This window comes from Thamnophis elegans, chromosome 1, assembly GCF_009769535.1.
Source record: "Thamnophis elegans isolate rThaEle1 chromosome 1, rThaEle1.pri, whole genome shotgun sequence".
In the NCBI taxonomy this organism is placed as follows: Eukaryota; Metazoa; Chordata; class Lepidosauria; order Squamata; family Colubridae; genus Thamnophis; species Thamnophis elegans.
The window spans coordinates 140,979,345-141,000,649 of NC_045541.1; the positions used below are offsets into that span (position 1 = coordinate 140,979,345).

General features: G+C 37.9%; 1 protein-coding gene across 1 annotated transcript in view; it reads left to right on the forward strand.

Moving 5' to 3' along the window:
- The window catches only part of SLC24A4 (solute carrier family 24 member 4), a 128,794-nt gene that overhangs the window by 80,090 nt on the left and 27,399 nt on the right, over window positions 1-21,305 (forward strand). Inside the window, 7 exon segments of the mRNA XM_032235793.1 lie at window positions 7,135-7,211; window positions 8,342-8,416; window positions 9,558-9,642; window positions 13,245-13,348; window positions 18,399-18,473; window positions 19,974-19,999; window positions 20,817-20,870. Of these exon segments, the coding sequence (XP_032091684.1) occupies window positions 7,135-7,211; window positions 8,342-8,416; window positions 9,558-9,642; window positions 13,245-13,348; window positions 18,399-18,473; window positions 19,974-19,999; window positions 20,817-20,870 (496 nt within the window).

Genomic DNA, 21,305 nt, shown 5'->3' on the forward strand with positions numbered 1-21,305 from the left:
AGAGGCCTTGGATTCAAGGAGACAGAAACTACACAGGGCTCTGCTGTGAGGGATTTAAAGGAGCTGCGTGATTGAATAACATGAGCTTTATGTAATGTGGAACAATTCTGACTGTTTTGAAAAATTGACAACACCCACTGAAGATTACTGCACGTCAACAGCTGCTTTATAGATTATCCCCCTCAGCTTTTCAGGAACAAGCATTCATTCTGTGAAAATACATGGCATTTCTTGAACATTATGGTGCCATCAGCAGTTTCTCAACCTGTTTTACAGTTTCCTTCAATCTCTTTCCAGCTGTGCTCAGAGCATGTGTGTGTTTAGTAGCTTTGAAGCAGAAAAAGTGGCCATGATGAAGAACTAAGACATTTTCTCCTGAGCCCAAGAAAGTTCACAGAAGAGAGATTTTGTGTGTGGGAGAGAGCCATTTGTTTTTGGTGTGTGTGGGGGAGCCATTTGAAGTGTTTACTTCAATTGTTCATGATATTTCAGCATAATGAGGCTTACAAAGATAAAGATAAAGTTTACCCCTCGCACATATGTGCTAGTTGTTCCCGACCCTAGGGGGCGATGCTCATATTCATTTCAAAGTTGAAGAGCCAGCACTGCCCGAAGACATATCTGTGGTCATGTGGCCAGCATGACTAAATACCGAAGGCACATGGAACGCTATTACCTTCCCATCAAGGTGATTCCTATTTTTCTACTTATATTTTTATGTGCTTTCAAACTGCTAGATTGGCAGAAGCTGGGACAAGTAATGGGAACTCACTCTGTTCTGTGGCACTTGGGATTCAAATCGGGGTGGCTCAGTGGCTAAGATGCTGAGCTTGTCGATCAGAAAGCTCGGCAATTCGGCAGTTCGAATCCATAGCACCACGTAACGAGTGAGGTCCCGATACTTGTCCCGGCTTCTGCCAACCTAGGGCCCAAGAAAGTTCACAGAAGAGAGGTTTTTTTGCAGGGGGAGGACATTTGTTTTAAGTGTTTACTTCAATTGTTCATGATATTTCAGCACGATGAAGCTTAGGAATTTAATTTATTTTCTTTATTTTAAATGAAAGATGAATAACAGAATAACAGAGTTGGAAGGGACCTTAGAGATCTTCTACTTCAACCGCCTGCTCAGGCAGGAATCCCTGTACCATTTCAGACAAATGGTTATCCAATCTCTTCTTTTAAACTTCCAGTATTGGAGCATCAATGAGATTCTAAAGTTCTCTGGATTTTGCAGTTTTTTATACTTAGTGGCAGCATATATGACTAAATCAAGCTGACTTCCATCATATGTGGAACATGAGGCAACTATCTTCTGGGGAAGTAATGGATAATTGAAGATGGCTCTGCTAAAAGCAGAGCCTATGATCACAACAAAATGAAGAGTTGGTGGGTAGACCAGTTCTTCATAATTCCTCTCTGGACAAAAAGAGGACTTGAGATCACCCACAAATGTTCCAGGTGACTGCAAGACTGCAGTCTCTAGTGGACTTAGAGTTCTGGGAGATGACAAACAGCCATTTTGCTGAATCCATATTTGATGCCATCAAAAAGGACATTTGGCACTCATACTTCTAATACCTCTAATCACTTTTGGAAATTGCTTGTTAACTGCTTTTCAGCTTTTAAGAACCTTTGGATCTCCAGGTTTTACAGCACTCAATTGAATGAGTTTCATTCAATCCTTACCAAAAGAAGTTTTAAATAAGGTTGAAGGAATTAAGTCTTTTTGAATAAACAGCAAAAACCTTGGATTTTAGAAAGGGTCCAGATAAATTTGAAATAAGATTTTGAAATTAATTATAAAAATCCATCCCCTGAGAAAATGCTTTTGTTCTGATTTCTTTTTTAAAAAATGTAAGATTTTAAAAATTGGACACTAGAGGGAACTTGAAGGAACTAAAAATTACAACTAAAGGAGAAAGTACTGAAACTTGACTTAAGAATATGAAATTAAAAAAAGTATTTTAATATTGACATATTGAAGAATATGTTTGAACAATGCCCTCAAAAGTGTCTATTTCTATAGATAAAGTTAACAAGATATGGAAGGGGAATAAGTTTTACTTACAAGATTGAGACTGAACTGAAAGTGGATTTAAAAATGACTGTCAAGCATGGGAAAACCAGAAGTCCAGGCAGTTCAAATAAATATAAAGGTTTATTGCAAATCTATGCTCTCTACAAGAATCTGAACTACTAATGGTCAAAACAAATGGGCGGTAGATAAGAGTCAATGGAATTCAAAGTGGCCAAAACCCGTATTTTTCGGAGTATAAGGCGCACCTTTTTTCCTCTAAAAAGAGACTGAAAATCTGGGTGTGTCTTATACACCGAATACAGCATTTTTTGCCTCCTGAAGCCCCACCCACTTCACCAAAATAGCCATGCATAGCCTTATGGAGGCTTTCAGGCAGTTCCTGGGGGCTGGGGAGGGCAGAAATGAGCAAAAAATGGAGCCTTTTTGCCCACCTCCAGCAGCACTCTATAAGCCTCCATAAGGCTATGCATGCTATTTTTTGACAAAAAAATGGCCCGTTTTCTTGAAAAACAGGCTTTTTTTGCTCATTTTTGGGGGGCCCACTCCCCCAGGAGCACTCTGTAAGCTCTCCCCCCAAGGCTGTCTTTTATTATTCATGTATTTTATTTGAAAAAAAAAAGGCCCGTTTTTGCGAAAAACAGGCTGTTTTGGGAAGGTTTGCAAAGTGCAAAACTTTTTTTCCCCCTTTCGGAAAGCTGTTTAGTTAGAATGGTTGATGAGAATTACATTGGTCAAGTTCTGTGCCAGCAGAAACAAAGTTTTAGGTGCTACAGGTTGTCAGCAATTTCCTTCTCCAGCACATGGATAAATACACCTGGAAACATCTACCTACCTACCTACTCTCTCCATCTCCCTACCTACTTACTATATTGCTCTCTCGCACGTGCTCTGCCTCTATCTACTTATATACCTACCCGTTGTGACTCAGCAGAAGTTTGCTGTGAATTGAGTTGGGATGCAGGAATATTGCTCCAGCTGTTGCTCATTAGTGTCATCTTCTGGAGATAAGAGGACTGATGGTGCTACACCCTGGTTGCAGAAGTCAACGTTCATTCGTTCGTTCGTGGTTAATCATTCATCATTCATCGGTCATGGTTTGTTTGTGAGAGGCACTTGGATAAGTGATTTGCTTTCTGTAACCCTGATTCAAAGAGACACTTGGATAAGTGATTTGCTTTCTTTCTGTAAACCTGGTTTTGTGGTAAGAGCTATGTGTTTTTGCATTATGCTGCATAACCCTTGTTGCCAGAGACTTTATTTATGTTTATTTTGGGCTCGCAGACAGCGTGAGCCAGGACTGGTAAAGTTATTTCCTTTTAAGTCTGTCTGACTGTCGTCTGTGAATGAGTGAAGAAGGGGGGGTCAGAACACCTACCTACCTACTTTCTCTCTCTCTCCCCCTACCTGTCTACTGTATTTATCTCTACTTTCCTTTCTCTATCCCTCTACCTACCAACCTACCTACTCTCTCTATCCCTACCTATCTACTGTATCTCTCTCTCTCTCTCTCTCTTTCTCTCTCTCTCTCTCTCTATATATATATATATATATATGTGTGTGTGTGTGTGTGTGTGTGTGTGTGTGTGTGTATACCCCTCTATCTACCTACCTACCTATGTACACTCTCTCTCCCTACCTACCTACCTACCTACCTACCTACCTACCTACCTACGTACTGTATTTCTCTCTCTCTCTCTATCCCTTTATCTACCTATTTACTAACTATTCTCTCTCTCTTTCCCTCCTTACCTACTGTATTTCTCTCTCTTTCTCTCTCTCTCTCTATCCCTCTATCTACCTACCTTTTTTTAAAAAAATTCCTCTTCAAAACCTGGGTGCGTCTTATACTACAGATAGTACAGATAGATCTCTTGTGGGCAGGAAGGGATTTGAGACTGATGGTGAGACTGACAAGCTACAAGAATGAATGGAAAAAGATGTTATACTGGACATAGAAAAGAAACCAGATAATGTCTTGATAATTAAAAAAGATATATAAGTTACAAACCAAGAGAGAGACCTAGATAATATTCCTATATTGGATTTACAAAAGAGACTTGTGAAAGCTTTGAAGAAATATATGTGAGGGGACCAAGAAAAATAATAATACAAAAATCAAATTCTAGGACATTATTTGAAAGGACCAAATATCAAGGTTTGTAAAAGTAAAGGGAAGAAATGTAAAGTTAGATTATTTGGTCAAAGTTGAAATAAATATGTTATCTCTGATAATCCTTAATGGACTTTTGCTAATTGGGACTGAAATGACAAGACTTGAAGGATTTCTTTTCAGCTAAAAATGGGATATGAGAAGAAGACAAGAGTTGTTATATTTTAAGAGAAGATAATATTGTGGTTTATTAGCAGTTGAAAAACTGTATTGAATAAAATTGACTTGTAAAAACTTAGCTTTGCTTTTAAGGTTTTCGAAGAGTTGGCATTTGGCCAATGAGCATAAAAAATGCAACAGGGGAAAGTCAGATTTATATTTAAATAACATTTTATGTGCTGTTCCCTATTGCCTTATTGAATTTTGGAGTGGTTTATCAGCAATGCTCCAGACTACATTATACATTATTCAGTTCTTTAATGTAGTTGGCATCATTAGCATGACTTTATTTAGTACCTTTTGGTTAGGATTCCAGAAATCCTAGAGACTAACCCTGAACGTTTTAGAAACATTGGTTAGCAGTTGGCAGTTTTAAAAGTGGTTGTTAACAAGATAAGTCTTGTTTTTGCAGTTCTATCCCTGAAAAGGAAGATTTCTTCCCTTCTTCCAAATGTGCAGGTATGCAAACAAGCTCTTTACAGGTTCTTCTCTCGCCACCAAAAGGCCATGGAAGGCTATGTCAAAGGTGCTTTTTCAAAAGGCAACTAGGCTATGTTTTTCCCTTGAGGAGGAAGAATATGTTTCGCTTCTCATCCAAGAAGCTTCATCAGTTTTTACAGCACTAGCACTTAGACTTATATACTGCTTCATAGTGCTTTACAGCCCTCTCTAAGCGATTTACAGAGTCAACATATTGCCCCCAATAGGGATCCTCATTTTATCAACCTCAGAAGAAGGGAAAGCTGAATCAAACATGAACCAAGGAAAATTGAACTGCTGGAAATTGGCAGTCAGCAGAATTAGCTTGCAATACTGCATTCTAACCACTGCACCACCACACCTCCTGATGAAGAGGCAAAACATCTTCCTCCTCCTCAAAGGAAAATCATAGTCTAGTTGCCTTTTGAAAAAGCATGTTTGAGCCAACCATGACCTGGATGACTGAGACACTCCATAGACACCATGGAGGGACTTTTATTTAGTGCATGGAGTCTGCATTCTTGGAGGATCATTGCCTTGGTCATCTGCATACAGCCACACCCTCCTTATGGATCTTCAGTTAATTTAGGGAATGTTGATAAGGAAGGGATTACAGCATGTTTCTCATTCATCTTCCGTATATTCTACATGTTGATGCATCAAGAAAGCTTCAGGTCTTATCATAAATCAAATGAGGAGCATAAATGCTTCTTGAGATACATTTGAAACAGGGTGATATACACCTACCTTCCCTATCAGTTCACAAATATGAGCATGTGCATGTGCACAGCCTTCCGCACATGCGCTTTTGTGGAAAAATGGACTAAATGGGATGCTATAGAACCATGCATGAGTGGACAGGGCCAACCGCAATTTCCGCTACTGGTTCAGGCGAATCGGTCCGAACCAGTGGAATACCACCTCTGATTTGAAAGCCTTATTACAAGATGAAGAATCCCCAATTTCAAGATAGTTCCCCAGGTTTATTAACACTAAAATGTCTACCAGTGTTAAGGAAAAGTAAATAATTCCAGAGGAAAGAAAGAAGAAGCATACAAAGTGGTTTGGGCGGGGGAGAAGTCCTGATTTGCAACTGTGACATAAAGCAGAAGATGGGAACATCTGTGGCTTCCACATCTTGCTGAAATACAGCTCCATCATAGTTGAGCACCTGCAGAGATGGTGGGGAAGTCATACTGTTTGGATAGTGCACAGTAATACCTGCTATGCTGGGAGATAAGCAAAAGAATTTGTGCTAAAAGCTCTCAGTGTCTGCGATTCACTTCAGTGGAACTAAAATGTCCTCATAAAATACAAGCAAATCTTAGAGCAATAACTTTTCTTTGCAACCACTCAGAAATCTAGGAGACAAAACCAGTAGTAATCACAGATTTCTATGCTTTGTGGGAGGCTTCAAACTGCTGCCATATGCAGCTGCAGGTAGAGAAAGTTGACTTTTAATTTAGACCTGAAGACGGACAAATGTTGCTAGCACTAGTCCACAAATTGGAAGGAAATACGTTGTGTAAAGATTGTTTATATTTCCTTATTTTATTTGTATCCCACCTTTGTTATTTTTGCAAATAACTCAAGGCGTTGAACGTATCCAATACATCTGCCTCCTCCTATTTTCTACACAACACTGTGAGGTGAATTGGGCTGAGAGAGAGAGAGAGTAACTGCCCAAAGACACCCAGCTGGTTTTCATGGCTAAGGCAGGGCTAGAACACACAGTCCCCTGGTTTCTAGCCTGTGCCTTTACCACCAGACCCGTGATGACGAATCTATGGCACATGTGCCAGAGGTGGCACACAGAGCCCTCTCTGTGGGCATGTGGACTGTCGCCAGCTGGTCTTTGCATGCACCATAGCACCGAAAACCTGAAGACCAGCTGGCCAGTGTGCATGCGGGCACCGGCCAGCTGATCTTTGGGTTTCTGGTGCTCAGGTGCACACATGTGCACGCACACACATGTGTTCTAGTTTGGACACTCGGTGCCAAAAAAGGTTTGCCCTCACTGCACTAGACCAATGGTTCCCAAACTTGAACCATTTTGAAGTCCACAAGTCTTAAAGTTGCCAGGTTTGGGAACCACTGCACTAGACCAAACATTTTCTTGCACTGAAGCTATAATCTCTCCTGTGGTACAGTTAATTGCATTTGTGGTTTATTTATATTTCAGCTATATTATTTCTCTTCCAGAGAAGCAACGTGCAGCTATCCCAAACATTTTCTGGCTTCTAAAGTTTTTTAAACAGTTTCAATACAATTTTTTTTTCTATTTCAGCGATTCATGAATTTCCTCAGGATTTTTTCAAAAACAAAGAAAGGCAGCAAGGAGCAATATTGCTTCATATTCTTGGTGTAAGTATTCCTAGGACATCTGAAACATGTTCAAAATATACTCCTCAATTACTTATTTACATTGAGCGTGGTGGCTCATATGGTTAGGATATTGAGTTGGAGGCTGCCAAGCCCATGTTCAAGACCCGAGTGCTGCTGCGCGTTGGGATGACCCTCCAGTCATTTGCTGCAGCTCCTTGATGGTGATATGGAAGGAGCCCCCATGGATGCATCCCGGGCAATGGTGATGTCACTAATCTTTTCAACCCAGATGGTGCCTCCAACATGAATGGGACAGGGGGGACCATATCCATCTCTTCCAGAAGGCTTAGGAAACATACATTTTATTCAGGCAAAGGTTAGGCTTAACGGGAATGATATTAGATTCTTTAAGAGAAAAGCAAAATATCCTAAGGTTATTGCAGGAAGAGTAGGATAGAAATAAAAATGTTCTGAAGATAGGCAACTCACTTATGTATGCATAATATATATGAATCTAATATATTTAAATAAATTAGAAGACAATTCACAACCTCCAATTGGTGCAAATCCACTAATGTGTTTCCAAGATCAACTCATATAATTTGTTACTCCTCTGAATTTTGTTTTTTGCCGGCTGGATCCATTAGGTTAACAGAGAGAGATAGAAATCACCAAGATTTGTTCAGGGCAAATTCATCCAACAAAAGTTATTTCCTCATTTAATTGCTATGATTCAACCTTCCTTCACATCTGTGGCCTCTGGACATCAAAATATTGCCTGCAAGTGGCCCTTACCATCTGCTTAAAGTTTTTAACATTTGCTCTATTTTATTGTTGCTCCTTAAAGATTTTGGTTTATATTTCTGGCAATTCACCTTTGCTCTTTTTTTCTCAAAAAAATAATAATCTTGAGAAACCTTTGTGACTTGAAAAGCAGTACAGTATAATAACAAAACGCAGCTTAATTTTGAATTCCATTTAGCCACTTAACATTGGAGATGGGGCTGCTTCCAAAGAATGTCTAGGCTGAACATTTTGTAGTTTAAAAATACAATAGGATGCAAAAGACTGTATGAGGCTGCCAGTATTTTCTTGTGCCTATATTACTTGTATTTAGTTTATTTTGTAATATTTTAATGAATATATCTGCTGTGTGTTTTTTTCTACAGGCTCTGTATATGTTCTATGCCCTGGCTCTTGTATGTGATGATTTCTTTGTTCCATCTTTAGAAAAAATTTGTGAGGTATGTGAAAATAATTTTCGTATTTCTAAATCAGCTTGTGATGTGCTAAGAGAGACACCTTGAAGGGATGCAGGCTGACCAAATAAGCCCTCAGATTGTTAACATGTTGCCCTATAGATAGCTTGCTCCTATTTGTTGAATTCTATTCTGAAAGATGTTTAAATCTCTAAACAACTCAATCTCAAACAAAGATTGAGAATCTCCTTAGACGGGACTTGTATATTACCACATGTGGTGGACATGTCCGAAAGCAAAATAATAATAATAATACTGGACTAAAATACACACCTGGCTAGAAAAAATGCTAAAGGAATATATAGATTTAAAACCAGGAATATTTCTGTTGGGCATCATATCAGACAAATACAGTAAAAGGAATGCAGAGTTAATAATACATGTGTCCAGAATTGTGTTTGCACAACATTGGAAGGGCAAGGAGATCCCCACAGAGGAAAAGATAATAACAAAAATTTTAGAATGTGCAGAAATGAATAAATTAACATTTGAAATTAAAGAAAAGGAAGACACTGAATATTTTGATGTATGGGATATGTTTTATAGATGGTAAAATAAGAGAAACAGGAGTTAGAACTTCTAAAGGTACAAGAGAAAGATTAATTTTATTATTAGGATTGATTGCTGTAACTTATTAATTTTGATTAATTCCAATTAGTAATAATTAATGTGTATTAATATTATGAGGGAAAAACACTGCTATTATGAAATTAGTATTAGAGAACACTATTGTTATTACTGTGATGAATATTAGTCAAAAGGATTGCAACCAGACAATACACTAGCTATATGGATTTTGAACATGTTGCTCTTTCTATTTCTATTTATTATCTATTTATATTAATAAAAAGGGGAAAAAATAAAATAAAATGATTACTTCTGAGAGTTGAAACGTTCCACCACCAAAAAGAGGGGGAGGGGGGGAGGGAGGGAGAGAGAGAGAGAGAGAGAGAGAGAGAGAGAGAGAGAGAGAGAGAGAGGGATGGAGGATGAATATATCTCCTCAGACTTTTAAATCTCAAACAAAATATTTGGCTTCGCTTCCCCTTCTTCATCAGTTGTATAGATTCTTTGAACTGGGCTACAGCTAATGAAAAGTTGAATTCTTCTCTTTATTTTCCCCCAGAAACTACACCTGAGTGAAGATGTTGCAGGAGCCACATTCATGGCGGCTGGAAGTTCAACCCCCGAGTTATTTGCATCAGTCATAGGTAAGTGAATATACAAGATATGCAAATTCTTCCCATAGGCAGATCATAAAAACAGCTACTCTACAGTTGATTTTCTGCGATTTTTAGAATAACTGTACCAGTGGCTATTTTGGATATTGTTAGGAGTCTTCCATTTCCACTAAACCTTACCTGGTCCTGGTTTACCAGGGTGTGGATGACATCAGGAAAATAATTATATTTGACTTTATATCTGCCAAATTAACATTAAATGCAGTTAATGTGATTATGCCTATAAATAATTGTCCTGTCTGTCATGTTATAATTATAATAATAGACTTGTGTATCTTTCCACCAAGTATACATTTGCTTGTTATTGTAGATATCCTTGCACAGCCCATCTGGTCTCCATAGTTCATATATTCATTTGTCTTCCTTCCCCATCCTACAGTATAAATAGCAGTAAAGCCCAAGCCACCTGAAAAGGTTTTCTGCTGTTAGTGTAATCTTGATGGAGTCATTATCTAACACAGGAATCCCGAACCCCCAGTCTGTGGACTGGCACCGGGCCATGGCATGCTAGAAACCGGGCCACACAAACAAGCGAAGCCCCATCCACAAGATGCAAACAGCACAGAAATCCCTCCCCACAGTCCACAGAAATACTTCTCTTCACAGAATCAGTCCCTGGTGCCCAAAAGGTTGGGGGTCATTGATCTAACAGATATCAGTCATAAACAAAATTCTAACGCAAGTGAAGCCAGGCAAACCACTTTTGTGTGCAAGCATATACTTGTATGCACAAAAATCCCTCTATTTCATCCTTGTCCTGGTGAAGCAGTTTTGCTTAGCAACAGTTTCCTCCTGGTCCTAATGGAACCAAAAAATAATTGGGGCAGAGGAAAGGGAGGAAGATGTGGGAAGGTGCAATTCCATACACCTTCCATCTACCTAATCTAGAAGTTTGGGATTGTACAGGTAATCTTTGACTTACAACAGTTCATTTAGTGACTGTTCAAAGTTACAACAGCACTGAACGGCACTGAAAAAAAGTGACTTATGACCATTTTTCACACTTACGATCTTTGTAGCATCCCCATGATCGTGTGATCAAAATTAAGATGCTTGGTAACTGGTTCATACTTATGACTGTAGCTGTATCCCAAGGGTGTAAAAGGTGATCATGTGATCACTTTTTGCACTCTTCTCACAAGCAAAATCAATGGGGAAGGCAGATTCACATAACAACCATGTTACTAACTTATCAACTGCGGTGATTCACTTAACAACTGTGGCAAGAAAGGTTGTAAAATGGGGCAAAACTTACTTAACAAATGTCTCACTTAACAACAGAAATTTTGGGCTCAATTGTGGTCGTAAGTTGAAGACTACCTGTATGATCCTGAGTGGTTATGTCACTCTTCTCTAAGGTGACCAGATTTTCAGATTGGTAAAGAGGGACACCTTTGACGGGGGGGGGGAGGGGGGGCTTGATTAAAAAATTTATACCGAGCAACAAAAATTTTCATACAACGCAAAAATAGTATTGTAATATTTTTTTATTTCAACATAACTACAATTTACAAATATAAATTGTAACTGTTGCCAAACATCAAAATTTTGATCAGCAACGGTCGCTAAGTGTAAAAATGGTCGCTAAGTGTGAAAAATGGTCATCAGTCACTTTTTTCAATGCCATTGTAACTTTGGTCACTAAGCCCATTATATCACCTTTCTTGCCACAGTTCTTAAGTGAATAACTGCAGCTGGTATTTTGTATTTTGGATAGAATCTTTTTTTAAATTGTCTTAGACTATTTTTAAAAAGATTCTATCCAAAATACAAAATACCAGCTGCAGTTATTCACTTAAGAACTGTGGCAAGAAAGTTTCTATACAAATGACCAAAGTTACAATGGCATTGAAAAAAGTGACTGATGACCATTTTTCACACTTAGCGACCATTTTCACACTTAGCGACCGTTGCAGCATCTTCATGGTCATGTGATCAAAATTTTGATGTTTGGCAACAGTTACAATTTATATTTGTAAATTGTAGTTATGTTGAACTAAAAAAAATATTACAATACTATTTTTGCGTTGTATGAAAATTTTTGTTGCTCCATATAAAATTTTTAATCAAGCCCCCACCCCCAATCAAAGGTGTCCCTCTTTACTGAAAATCTGGTCACCTTGCTTTTTAGGATGCTGTCTAGATTTGCCATAGCTTTCCTCCCCAGGAGCAAGCGTCTTTTAATTCCTTGGAATTGGGTATGTCTAGTTTAATGAAAAGAAGGACCGAGGTATTGTATTGTGGTTGCTGCAATTAATATACTTAATAACTCCATTTTTATTCTTTTTTTTAATAATAATTTTCATAACAGTTGCTCCTGTTTTTGTAATTACTGTTTTATATTATTATTTTAGTGGATCGTTGTCACCCCTGAGAGTCATTTCTATTGAGATGTACACATTTGAACAATAAATGTATTTATTTTCATATTTAAGGAAAGGCATCATCTATAAACTAAGCAAAGGTGTAGCTTCCAAGATGTGCCCTTGGGATCTTGAACTTGGTGGGAATCTACTCAGAGATTAATTGAGGAAAGCTTAATAACAGGGAGTTCTTAACTTAAATCCACACAGAATAAAACTATTTTAATAAATTCTATGCACAATAAATAAAATATTATTTTAAAATACATTAAAAAATAAAAGAAAAAAACCCACTTACGAGCAGGCTTGCACTCCAAGTAAACCCAGAATGAAGTAGATGTTAATACAAAGAACTGAGCAAATTGAAATGGTGAAATTAGTCAGGGAAAAATGCCACCATTTTTCGGAGCAGTCCTCCAACCTCCATGCCCCTCCACTCCGGAAAATCCAGGAAGTAACCTCTCTAGCCATTTCCTGCAGCTCTATGGTACTAGATCATTTTTTTCTTATAAAATTAGGAAAAAAGCAGGGGGGGAGGTCCGTTTTGTTGCTTTAACGTTTTAATATCTTCAATGAAAGTACTGAGACAGAGAGAGGGGGGGGGGAATTTAGACAGGGTGTCTTTTGTCTTGTCCCAGTTAGGATTTCTTAAGCAAATCCACTGGGCTTTCAACATGAAGCCAGAAAATGATCGGGACTTTTTAAAAACGCGGCGGGAAACGGGAAAAATTGTTATAAAGCGTGATTGTCACGCTGAAATCGGGACGTCTGGTCACTTTACTCTTCTCCGATGTTCAATTAAGTTTTAAAAAGCTTTCTCTCTAACAAACAGCTGGAAAGAGCACACCACATCTGCAGGCCTGATAGACATGCAGACTTCTTGGGAAGACCTGTGAGATTGCAAGTCACTTCCATAGTATACAAATGCTCCCTTCATTTTTTCAGTCTAGTAGGTTATTTTCTCAGGGAATTGTAGAGTTACGCCATTTAGGCCTCAAGTTCACTCTTACCAACCAGTTCAGTGTTGGATTCTCCATTAAAGATTCTTGACAAATGTCTACCTTGGGAAGGAGAGGTCACTCCTTTCTTACAGAATTGACTGCACTGTCATGTTGGACATGAGACATGAGTAATATATTTCCAAATTCTTCTAATCCAAGTGAAAACTAAAGGTCTCACTACTTTTTCTCTTTTTGTCTATTCAACCAGGTGTGTTTATTACTCATGGTGATGTAGGAGTTGGAACCATTGTTGGTTCAGCCGTTTTCAATATCCTCTGCATTATTGGTGTCTGTGGAATCTTTGCTGGGCAGGTTAGTAGAGTATATTCATTAATTCATTCATTTTTCCATTATATAGGGGAAGACAGTATATAGAAAAGAAAGTACTTGAACATGATTATTTTACTTACAAACATCGTATGTTCTATATATATGATATTGTGAACATCCATTGATTCTACTTCAGGCTTAGTTTTTATGCAAATGAATCAACTTGAAATAGTTTTATAATATATACAGATAAATCATGACATGTGTTAATATAAATATTATTCTGAGAAAATTCTATTTTCCTTCCTCGAATACAGTGCAGCCAAACATTGTGGTTGGCTGGAACCCACATTAAAGGGATCACTTCTTTGCACAGTTCCACTTTTTTAAGTGTTGTACATTAAACAAACTTAAAGCTGAAGAATAGTAACCTCAATGACTTATTAGAGAACTGTGGCAGTTGGGATTCTGTGTGTAGATGTGCACTTTATTGAACAACAGAAATGAACGTAATAATGTTAACTGAATAATGATAAGAAAGCATATTTCTATAAAGGAAATTTATCAGATGAATCACTATGTTTTTTAAATTGACAATTATTTTACTATGCTTTAGAAAATATTATTCTTTTAAAATATGTATTTTTAATGAGGTAAACTGTGGGAATCTTTACAGTTTACATTGGCGTTAGAGTACAGCAAATGAATAAAGAAAAATACTTTCCTGTCTGTTGCAAAACAACTAAGGACTTTTTCCTATTCAACCATAGTTGTGATCATAATCTCCCATCCTCCCATGCCAAATGGCAATTGAAATGAGGAAGGAAAATGTTTTAAATATTTTCGGCAAGTGATTGTTCTGATCTTGAACGGCATTAATTGCCTAGCATCTTTGGGATACAAATTAAATGAATAACGATGGCTCTAACAAGTTTTTTATGTTTTTAAAATATCCATGCAAAAAGAAATGACCTATTTTAGCATCATGCGTGTAGGTTGGTCTTCTCTTTTCATAAATAAGAGAGTTAGAGTAACTTTTCTGACCAGGTGCTCTGTAGATATGTTGGGTTTAAAACCTCAGAATTTCCAATCAGCATGAAATAATGCATGCGTCTTGGTTTTTTAAAAAAAAAGCAGGTAAAACTTTTTTCTCCTACCTAGCAAACAGCTGTTCAATACATGAAGTCCAAATGAACTAGAATATTTCATTATAGTTTTGTGATTCTGAATCTTCTTGCCCTCCCTGAGAAGACTGGGAGTTCGGGGCGTTTCACCGACAAATGCGCACTCGACAAAAGCGTGCCAATGAAACCGCGGCAAGAAAACCGCAAGGTCGAAATTGCGCTGACGAATGCGCGCAGAAGCACGCTGACAACAGCACACCAACAAAAGCGCGCCTTCAACAAACAACTAATAACAACCTAATAACCCTAACCCTAACCCTTACCTTAACTTAAATCGCGCTTTTGTGGGTGCGGTTTTGTTGGCGTGTTGTTGTGGGCGCGTTTATGATGTCGTAGTTCTCTCACTGCGGTTTCATCGGGCGCTATTGTCATGCGCGCAATTTTCGGGTCATGGTTCGGGGCCACTCTACCTACTAACCTAAGTCATCATGGTCTAACCCAGGGCTGTCAAATTCAAAGCCTGGTGGGGGCCAGATCCAGTCCACATAGTGCTTAGATTTGGCCCTCGGAGCTGCTCTAGAAACAGCAAAGAACCGGCCTGCAGTAACTCTGCCAGAGAAAACAGAGCTGTATTTTGGTCACAACAGCCTCTTGCTACCCTCTGCCAGAGAAAACAGCTCAGGGAGGGAATGACACCCCCCCTCCCCCCGAGCTCCATTTTCCCTGGCAGAGGGCAGCAGGAGACCATCACAGCTGAAAACAGAGCTTGGGAGCCCGTTTCGCTGGCAGAGAACTCGGGCCACCACAGACGTCCCCAACATGAGTGATGTCAAGCTGGCCACACACCCCCAGCCCCTGAGGTCAAACACAACCCTGATGCGGCCCCTAATGAAATCGAGTTTGACACCTCTGGCTAACCCATGTGGGAGGCCATACATCAGCTCTAGTTCTTGTCTTTGAGCAGACACAACATGATCTGATAGTTAATGTCTGGCTGTTGTTATGGTCAGATGACTGCTTGACTGCTTTTTGGGGTCATCAATTTTGAGGGAGAATGGAACTAGTAACTTGTCAGTTTCTGATAATTTCCAGAGAACTTTGGGGAATTTCCCGAGATCTTGGTGGGCAGTTTTCCTAAGGCCTTAGTTGCCAAGTGGAATACAGAGGTGATAGCAGCCTTAGATAGGAGTGTACCCAAGCAACATCCCCCAGATCATAGATTGCAGGGAATTTACCGAGGTACTATGGGAAATAACGTGATCAAAGAGAATAGAATAGAATCCCACTAACTTGAAATAAGACCAAAAAAAAGTGTGGTCAGGCATGCATAACAGCTGAGATCTGAGCGTACGCTGTAGTGATAAGACTGACCAAAGGCCAATATTGTCTCCACTTTGACTGCATCCTCAGATTGTCATTTATCAACCCTCTTTAAAATGACCTGAATTATCCTTCTTATGGAAGGATGAAAGAACAACCGCAAAACGGGCTCAAATTTAATCCCAGAAAAGTAATTCTTTGGTTCGGGATAGGATTGTATTATCCCACTCAAAACTGGCTGGTAATCTGTGGGCCTTTCTGGACTCTCACTCTTTCTGAAGGAGCAGGTAGCAGCCTTGGCTGGAAAGGCTTTCACACAAACACACAGTTCCCAGATGAGCCTTTTCATCTGCCCTCCTCTTGAGATTAGACCAGCTTCTTCCTTTTTAATTCTGCATTCTGAAAACCCCAGTTTAAGATCTGGCTATTCCTAAAAGTTTGGGGTGGGAACTACAATAGGAAGGGAGTCCCTTTTCTTATCGTTTGCTTATTCCTTTCGGATACTGTTTACTGCACTGTAATCTGTTGCCTCGTCTTTTTCTGTTTGTTATTTTGATGTACTGTTTTTAATCCTCCTACTAGAGAGTGTTTTGTAAGCTTCTCTGAGTCTCCATGGATTACAGTGCCATATAAACCCTAGTAAATAAGTAAACAAGCATGCAAGTAAATAAATAAATAAAAGTCCTTTGCTCTGTCCGCCCGACCTTTATGAACATTGTAGAGCTAAAGCAGACTCATGTTTAATCTCTAAATTAGGTTCCAAATATTTTTTTTTCCTTCATGGAAAATGTAAATGTTTCCGGTAATAAACAACAGGACTAAACTAGTCAAAGTTTTACTGCCCTTATTTGATAAAGAATTGTAGATAAATATTAATTCTAGTCTCAGTGGAGGCTGTCAAACTTTGTTCAAGTGTTTGTTAAACAAAGAAATCATTTTAACAAAGTTTTGGTAACCATTTATTCATTTATTCGTAAATTTGAATTTGTTCTTTGTTCTGTTATTTACATTTCAATAGATTTATGTGCATTTTTATTGTGGTTGACTAGTACCCTATCTAGCCTTTGTTCTCTTTTTAAAAAAAATAATAAACAGATTGATTGAAATTATTCTTACCAGAGTTTATTAAAGGGCTTCACTTTAGCAGGATTGTGTCTGCTTCATTTATTACTCTACTTCCATATGAAAAATCACTACAATCATTGATTTTCTTAATTTTCTGTTTCTAAATGATGTGTAAAGTGGTTTACCTCATCGGTAGTACTTTTAGCTTTGTTCTTTCAGGAGATGGACTTTTAAATTGAAGACTTTAAGCAAAGTTGTTTCTGTCCTCTCATTGTAATCCCATTGAAAATTGAGTAACTGCTACTTAAGTAACAATTAAATGTACTCTTTAAGCAACATGCCACAGAATAGTTATGCAATTTGTTTGATTCACTGGAATGAAGATCTTGTTGGGAACTTTTCTTATATCCGTTTGGAGCAATTCTTTTCCTGTTTAAAAGGTCTAAATTTCCTGTTTTCTGTGCAACTGCATTCTTTTCGATGGGAAGAGGTTTTGAATGATCACTATTTTCTGATGTCTTTGGAGTATTGCTTGTTCTGTAAACATATTTTTCTCTGTTGGAGCTTTTAAGTAGATAATAATCCTAAAAGAATCTCTTCTGGAAGTTAAGATTTATTATATAAGCTTAGCTATTTTATTTGCTCCTTCACCCCAGTAATTATTTGGAAATGCATGTTATTCTAAACCATGATTAACTGTGGTTTATTGAGCATACTGTGTTCACACATTGTGTTAAGGAAAACCAGGCAAAAATCACTGTAGCTTAGCAGAATGTGTAAATAGCCAAGAAAAATATTTATGATATAATATTCTTGTTTCTCTTGGGTTGGGATTAGGGGTTAGGGTTAGAGTGATTGATGAACAAAGAAAGGCCTTGTGTCACCTGAAAGTCAATTTTTTGTGTGTGATACTTTGGGAGAGTCTATAATCAGATGCTCGTGAGGTTATCTGAGTGTTAAGGTAGAAAAAATCCTGTTAATGGTAATTGTAATTAAATTGGTTGTTCATTGTTGGATGATAATACAGAGCACTAGCGTTTAATACCCATTCCCACACATAAGCATAAATGTCTCTATATATTCATAATTGAGAATGGCATGAACTTTCTCATTTATGTATATGGGCTACAAACCACAAATCCTACACTACAACAAATATCTCATTTGTTAAGATGCCACATTTTTTTTTCCAACAGAGACTGACACATTTATTTCTCAGTCAACGGCGTACTTACATTTTCGTTCTCTCTGGCTGATTGATTAAGTTATTTATTTGATTTGTAGGCTGGCTACACTGCATGATCTTGATAATGTAAAACTAGAAATTAAGATAGAACAAGATTGTGTAGAAAAATGCAGTTTCAGATATAAATGTTCTCCTTCCTTAAAGGGATAACTTTTAATTAATAGCAATGCTAACTGGTAAATGATAAGATTGTAGTGAGATGTGAATGCCTATATGGACTTAATTTCATCAGCACTGCTTGGTTTCATAATCTGTGACAAAATCTAAAATCCAAGCATTGGATTCCAAGCATCCTAGATAGAGTTTGCTATATGGAATAATTGTATACTTTTTCTAGGTAGTCCGTCTAACTTGGTGGTCTGTGTGCAGGGATTCTGCCTACTACACTCTGTCTGTAATAGTCCTTATTGTGGTAAGTTTTGTCAGTTTTCTTCACCATGTTCTTGAAAATAGCTGAGCTTGATATTTTGGTTCTCAATAGACCTCCTTAGGGAAGGACTCCTTAAAGACAAATATGGTGGATTTTCCCATTTAAAAAATCCCACCCAAAGGATCTTGGGAACCATCCAGAGTTGGTTAGAAGATGGGTGACTACATAAATGTTTAAAGTAAATAAATAGATATTACATGTGTATGTTTCAGTCTCCCACAACCTGGTACCTCAGGTGAGAAGGCAACTTCCTAGAATGACCATGCTAGCTGAGAATTAAGAGATACATTCAAACACATAACCATCTTCTTATTGTTTACAGCTGCTCTTGGTTTTATGTTTTTAAATATTTTTGTTATTTTAATGTTGTAGCTGTCCATGATAATTTACTTGAGATGGATGCCTATGTATATCAATTAAATAAATAAATGCCATTAGTTGATGGAGCAAGGGCAGTGAATCTTCTGCCTTCTTTCATGTGTTTATCAAGGACAACTTGAAGTTAACTCAAATTTCTGCATAGGCAAATTCCCATTCAATCCCAATGGTCCCATTTGACAGTGATGACAAACAACCAGGAGCAATATTAGAAGAGGCTTTGCTATCGTTTCCAATTCCTAAACTGCAATATGATTAGGAGATTATTAGGAAATTTAAATGACTGCTTAACCCTGTCATCATGTCACCTGGGAAAGACACCAGCAGTGAACTTCAAGAGATGTCCAGGGATGTTAACAGTTGCTTTTAGCATTATGAACAATTGCTTTTAATTATTTTAGGGCTGGCTTTGTTTGCGATAAAAATCCATTAACTCTCCACAAATGAGCCACCTGAAGCGGCCAAATCTTGACAACTGACAGCCAAATGTGATGCAGAAATGCCACCTTCCCTATAGTCTAAATTAAACTAGATACCTATTTTTTTTAGTACATATTGTACTGAGTTTTGGATCAGTGAGGTATTTGTCCTGTACAGTTAGAAATGCAAAAAAAAAGCATACTGCTTTTTATTTTAAGGATCTTCTATTCACAGGAATTACTTCATTCCAAGCATCTTCAGTGCTTTCTAATTCATGGCCTCTTAACCTGGACTTTGCAACTCTGTCCACCATATAATTTAATCACGGTCTACAATAAACTTTCCAACTTGACCTCCAATTCTCTTCATTTGGAAGTCTTGGAGTAGTAATCTTAATATACCAGGAAGTTCCCACATTTGCTAGACTTGCTCTAAAAATGCTACTATATATTTTGCCAAGCACCAGTATTTTGATGTAGCACTGGGGGTGGCCTTCATTACATTCCCTGACCAAAAATCAGTAGTAACCGAGAATAAAACTCCTATCTGATTCTGCCTGGAGACCATTCTATGCTTAGCTTTCTATCAATACATGTCACTGTATTCTATAATGTAGCCACATTTCTTTTCATCTGAATTATATAATTATTTCATTTTTTCCCTTTCTTTTTCACGCTTTTTTAGTTTATATATGATGAGAAAATTGTATGGTAAGTGTTTTTTTTTTCATTTATTCATGTTGTTTGATTAAGGGAAGTAAACTTGGACATGCAGAGAAAATCTGCCCTTGGGGTTGGATGGAATAATTTTTTTGTAAAACTTCCAGCACATCCTCCAACTTGGATTCTTTCTGTAATTAGGATAGAAAAATGGGGAGCTATTCTGTTCTTCCTGTTACATGTAGAGACCAATAGTTGTGGACCAGTTTTATTGATGTGTCAGTAAAGCAAGAGGTTTTTGGATCTGGAAATCTCATAGCTATTTCTAATGGTTTCCTGGCACACTTTGCTTCGTTCCCCTCATCAGTGATGGAAAACTATCAGCAGAGTTTTCAAGGATCTAGTGTCCTTCTAAAATGTGGGGGCTTTTATGTTGTTAGCAAACCTTTATTTCAAATGATTTATTTATTTCACATTTTGCGGGCTCTCAGCCAATTTCCCAGCTAAGGAAAGATAGCCCCTAAGCATTTTTAGGTGATGTGGTTCTTTGTGGTTTCCAGAATAGAAATAGTTTTGTGTAGTGGGGGGGGAGACAGGTTGCACAGGTAGAAGGTAGGGACTGATTGGATTTACAAACACTATGAAGCATTAAGAGAAAAACAAATTGCAACTGGCTGCAGGAAGGAGTGTAGAAAGAAGTGCAAAGAACAGATTGATATAATAACTTCTTTGGTTTAATATATGAAGTGCTAGAAGTGGGGGGAAAAGTGCTTATGAGAGTTCTACTTATATATTCCACAAAAATATGTAACACTACTATAAATGGCAGTAGCCATACTACTAATTTCCTTCCTTTTATTTATTTGAGGTGGGAAAGCCTTATACTCATCATTATGTATTTCTTCTATATACTTATCATGAAGTAAGTACTCTTAACTTCTCCTCTGCGCTTTAAATATGTGTGGCTAATAGGCATATGCGCTTGCAATGTACTTTGCTAGATAACTCAGAATAGCTCACTTTCCTTGCTTTGTTGCTGTTAATTTCCCCAACTAGTAGTGGATGTTCTGCTTAAATGTATATTGTCTGCAATAACTTGAGGCTCATTCTTATGGGATCAACATTTGGGCTATTGAAATTGAAGATGAACGAGAACATTCGGTCTTTATGATAGCTTTTCACTGCCTAGTGCCCTCCAGTGTGTTGGTAGCCACTTCCATTATCGCTAGCCAACACAGCCTTTGGCAGTAGAGGTTGAGGTAATGGGTACTGAAGTCCAATGTTGCATTATAAGAGCAAAGAGTATGGAATGCATCCAAGGGAGGTAATTTTCCAAGGAAACTAAGGAAGCGGCTGT